At 43.2% G+C, this 5314-nt stretch overlaps 1 protein-coding gene across 1 annotated transcript; it reads right to left on the bottom strand. All coding sequences in view use genetic code 11, as the record gives it.

The window, feature by feature from the left end:
• Positions 1 to 383: 383 nt before the first annotated feature.
• On the bottom strand, positions 384 to 4367 carry EGR_00043 (hypothetical protein; the record flags this gene model as incomplete). Its single annotated transcript, XM_024489292.1, has 5 exons — positions 384 to 452; positions 514 to 1278; positions 3511 to 3685; positions 3930 to 4033; positions 4335 to 4367. 5 exons carry the CDS (start codon positions 4365 to 4367, stop codon positions 384 to 386), a joined length of 1146 nt encoding a protein of 381 aa, XP_024355970.1.
• Positions 4368 to 5314: the final 947 nt, after the last annotated feature.

The raw sequence follows: 5314 nt of genomic DNA, 5'->3' as shown, positions 1-5314 counted from the left end.
GTCAACAGATAGATGGGGTCAACCCAACAAACTGATTACCCAGACGCCTATATCAATAGTTCAGCATTATTTGAGCCCGCTACTGCTGCATGAGATACTGTGACGCCTCATGCTTTATGGCAGCACACTTTCTCACTAATGCTTAATGTGCCCTATGAGAAATTTACATTCGCAGTTGTATTATATTTCATCAAACCTATGGAAAGATGAAGATACTTGGGAGAGTTGCTTATGGATTCGCGAACACCTACAACTGGAGAGATAAATCATAGGTCACTCAAAACGCAAACAATAGTCTCAAGCCGAGTATTAGTGCAGAAAAGAATTGCAACTTGCATGATAGAAAAGAGCGGTCCAGAATGGTAATATTAAGGGAAAAGAATTCAGAGCCCCAATGAGTAAAACTTCTCCTCAATGCCTAGAGTCCAATCGGTATCTTTAATAAGAGCCATCTGAATTTAATTTAGATGTTTGATTAAGAAAGATGAGTGATCCGACATAACTATTGCATACCTTCTGTGCCTGACCTCCGTCGGGTAGGAAGCATCCCTCACAGGAAAGCTCTAAATCGGCGTACGAATGGAGGAACTTATCACCCGAGCAAACTCGTGCAATCCTCGTTTCCAGCATTCCAAATTCAGTAATGCTTGGTTGCTGTGCCACGAAGTAAATGTGTGGTACAACAGGCTGAGATGACCCACGTTGCCCTTTTTCAAGTGTGTATTGGAAGGAGAACTTGTACTTAATTCGAAAATCACTTTCCTGTAACCTCAATGAACTCTTAACACTTGGCTCTTTGCTGGCGTAATCAAAATCACGAAGTCTGATAGATATTGGATCAAGGTCGACCAATGTTGCGTCCTGAAACTGATCTTGCTCAAGCCCAACGTAAATGTAACTGCTATCGACCGTGAGAGTCGAGCTCAAGGAGGTATTCCAATTTACAACAGGAATAGGAATATCGGGTGCCCGTTTGGGGTGGAAATCCAACAGAGAAGAGTGCCGTTTCCATGGTTTGATGACTGATATGTTGGTAAGTTGAAGTCTTTCGCAAAATCCATGAAAAACATTATAGCACACATATAAAGCGTCTTCAACAGGGACAAAGTCGTTATTTGCTAAATTAGGCTCACTAGGGGCGCTACTTTCAGGTCCCAAATCAGACAAAGATTCCACATATTCAAAATTTGATGTCGACCAGGACTTCACAAATGCATCAGTTAAACGGGGACCGCAATCGTCAGAACGGTATCCGGAGGGTAACGGTCCATTGGCATACTGATTGAAGGTATGCAAGATCCCCCAGGAACAAAGCAAAATATTGAGCAGTTCTTTGGGCCGATTTTCCGTTCATTCACAAGGGATAGAGAATAGGAATTAAGTTGGAAAATTTTGTTTACACATGCGACAAATAGGTAAGAATCACCAGTGGAGTTAAACCGACGGAACAGAACTTTCGGAGGCTCAGTTTGACTATGTAGCTGAGAAGGCAGGAGGAACCTGTAATCACTTTTTACATAGATGCCAATAGTATTTGAAACTGAACTACTCAATAGAAGATAAGTTAAAGCATATAGTAGCCCGAGCATCCTGCATTGCACCCAACAAAGTGTTCATCAACGTACGCAAAGCTGACGTTTAACTGCCGTGTAGAGAGCAAACATACACAAGTACAAAGAAAACGTCAGAAGCCAAACCGGCAATCCCACTATTCAAGGCCAAGGAAATAATCAGAGCGGCGCTTTTGCAGACAACCTTGGACTTCCGCTCGCTCATACAAATAAATGTTAAAAACTGGATTCAAAGACTAATAAAAAGCCAGAAAAATACCAGATAAACTTCTGTTCGTTTGAACTCAGGGGTAAAGCTTAGGGGAATGGAAAGGTTAATCCTCAATAATTAAAAGAGATGGAGTTCATAATGAAGAAAGTTTAGTGATTTGCAACAAAGAACAACAAAGTGAATAATGCCTTCCAAACTTCAAAATATTAAAAAGGTTCGCTTAAGGCTAGTTAAAAATTACTTAATCATTAGCTAATTATTATGTACAGCTACTTGAAGCACGATTCCCATTTATCTCTCCTGCTCTGGCCTTCCTACCCTTAGAACAAAGAGGATAATTGGATTGGAAAATGTTTATTGGTTGGAGTCAATGGGAGTAGATATGGGTTTGGGAAGATCGGGGAACTGGGCTCCTAGCTGATTCGACGGATCCTGACCACGCCACAATCACGAGGTTGGAGTCGACTGCCTGCTTCTTTTTTAAAAGGTACATTTAAACAACATGAGTATTTTATAACCTTCTCGATCTTTTAGTACCATCTCCAGTGCTCCTACTTAAAAGTCGCATTCAAATTTGTTTTTCGATGGTTTTCTGTCTTCCGTTAGTGAGTAAACTTTATCTTCGTATCTGACCGGTGGCGTACCTTTGCAGAGTCGCATCTTGTTGGAGTGAACGATTACTGGCTAAGTACAGAGTTTTGCGCTGTGGTCGAGGTATTTTGCAGGTAAGAGCGCTTTCACTGCTTGAAAAGGGTCCTTGCCCATAAAGTGACACAACTTGTGGTGTGTTCCAGGTATGGGAACGGACCTGTATATCTGTACTAAGTCCTCTTCTCGGCAGGCGTTCGTTCGGGTGTGTTTGTCGTAATATTTCCTCCGCTCGATAAAGACAGTAGCAAGTGTTTACCTGCGTCGTTAAAAGTTTCTGTAATGTCTTTTTCAGGTGCAGCACATACCCTGGAACACCGTTGGTTGTTACTTCTGTGTTTGACAGGAAGGTATCGGAGGGTACTATTTTTTTGTGACTTGTAAGCATTTTGAACAATAAAACGCCTGTTAACGTATGAACTGTAGCCCCGTAGGTGAGACGAACACATTTAAGGCTTAAATTTCAATCTTCTGTTCTTGCATCTTTTGCAATAGCCTTCACTATTCCAATCAGAGTGCTATTTTTTCCTTTTCACCTGCCCATTGCCTTGCGGATGCCCTAATGTCGTACTTATCTCCCAAAACCGACTACTTACTGAAGTGCGGAAGACCTCCTAGATCCCAAAGTTAGGGCTTTGATCGCTACGAACGGATCCAGGTACTCCATGCTGGCAAATCCACCGATTGAAGAAGGCTGAAGCAACCGTTTCAACATCTTGTGTCATTTCTGTTCTGTCTAGGCTGTTTTCGTAAAGTAGTCTACCATAACCAGAATATACCGATTCCCTCTATTGGTAGCCGTAGAAAACCCATAGTTTTTTACCTACCTTATCCCCTGGTAATCGGTGGACAGGTTGCAGTGGTGCGATCGCTATGGGGTGCTGCCTTTTAAAGCTGCTGCAAGTAATACGGTTTCAGCAGAAGTCAAGTATATTAGGGGAGAGCGAAGGCCACCGGTACATTTTGCTTAAGGCGTTTAGCATCTTTTATTTACCCACGTGGCCGAGTTCCTCATGTGACTCCTGAAGACCTGTTTGTATTAATGAGCCAGGGACTATTAGGCACTTCAACCATTCCTACTATATCCGTCTGGTCGCCTTGCTGGATGAAGTCATCTCTCTTGCTGTGGGCGTATAAGAGAATGTGAAGAACTTCTTGTGCATCAGAGTCGGGTTGCGGTCGGTACTGATGTTCAACAAGTTTGCTCCAAATTATGGTACGCAACACAACGTCACCTGTTTCTGCAGCGAACAGTCTGTGGGAAAAAGCGTTTGCATTGCTATGCTTATTTTCTGTTCTGTATTGAACTGTAAAATCATTGATGCAGATCTTCGTACCAGGGTGCAACTGAGAAGTCTGTCTCTTCCATTGTTTTTAACCAAATGAGTGCCTAATGATCATTTCCAACACTGAACTTCCTGGACATTACGTAGTTTGATTTGCTTAACCACTGAGTAGATAGCGAACAGCCCACGTTGTGTTGCGTTTTTCTGCCTCACTTTTTCCCCAAGCGTGGTGCTAGCGTGGGCGATGCCGTGTTCCCTTCCTCCTTTCTTTGGCCCTTTATAAGAGTACACCGCCCACGGTTGCGTCGCTCGCGTCCCTATCCAGTACGAAGACCGAGGCGTTCGATTCAGAGTTGGGTAATGCTAGAATCGGTGCGGAGCAGAGTGTACGCTTGAGTTCTTTAAACGTGTTATCATGTTCTTTCTCCTACGTTAAATTCTTCGCCCGCCTTCGAGTTAAATCATGCAATGGGCTAACGATCTAAGCAGAATCTTTAATAAAACATGCGTAGCAATTTTTTTGAACCTTGAAAATCGCGGAGCTTCATTTGAATGTTTGGTGTTGGCCATAATCTCACTTGTTTTGTACGGTCTTCAGTGACTGTCATCCCGTCTGACCAGACTGTATATCTCAGGTAGGTAGACGAGCATTGCAGAAAACGACACTTTTCGGATTCAGGACCATCCGTGCATCCAGCAGGCGGCCCAACAATAGTTTCAGGCCAGCCTTATGCTCCTGAATATCTCCACCAAGGTAGAGAGTATCATCTAGGTAAATTATTCAGTTCTGCGAATAAACTAATTAATGCTGCTTGCATTGGGAGTCGTTAGGTGGCCGCAGCGTTACAGAGTCTAAAGAGCTTCATCTGAAATTCATAAAGCCCCTTTGGCAATATAAAGGCTGTCTTCTCTCTGTCCATTTCTACCACTTCCACTTGCGAATACACTGATTTTAAGTTTTAGGTGGAGGACCATTTTGACCCATGTAGGGAGTCTAGCGAATTGTTAATGTAAGGTAATGGAAAGCCTTTTCCTTAGTTGCGGCGTTCAGCTTCCTGTAGTCAATTTACGATCGAAGGATACTGGTGCCCCCCTTTACCAGCGCGATTGGAGTAGCTTTATGGCTTTATTATGGCTTTATAACCTCGTCCTGGATCATCTCTTCGACTAGGTGGTTTACTTCTTGCAAAGGAGGTGGAACACATCTGGGTAGTTGTCAGGTAGGTCTGGCCTTGCCAGTATTTATTTTATGCTTGACAATACTTGTTCGTCTCGGTTCAGCGCCTTGACGTGAGAATATATTCGCGAACTTAATCAGCAGCTAGCGAAGTTGATTTCCTTTCATCACCAGAAATGTGAATAAGCTGTGCTCAGGGATCATCTTGCGTTGTTCATGGGTGTGACTGCTGCTTCAAAAAGAGCGCTGCAGATGTCATCTGCTTCTTCTTTTAGTAGCTAACCATCTGTGTTGGCTTCTGTGCCTCGTTGGGTGGAAAAGGTACCCCCTGCAAAATTTAGGACGGATTTGGTGTAACGTAGAAAATCAGTACCAAGTTCTATGTCCCAAGCCAGTTCTGTACACACAATGAATTTCAGCG

The sequence above is a fragment of the Echinococcus granulosus genome (genome assembly GCF_000524195.1).
Source record: "Echinococcus granulosus chromosome Unknown EG_S00001, whole genome shotgun sequence".
In the NCBI taxonomy this organism is placed as follows: Eukaryota; Metazoa; Platyhelminthes; class Cestoda; order Cyclophyllidea; family Taeniidae; genus Echinococcus; species Echinococcus granulosus.
Note: the sequence above shows the minus strand (reverse complement) of the source record. Positions and strands in the feature narration are given on the sequence as shown.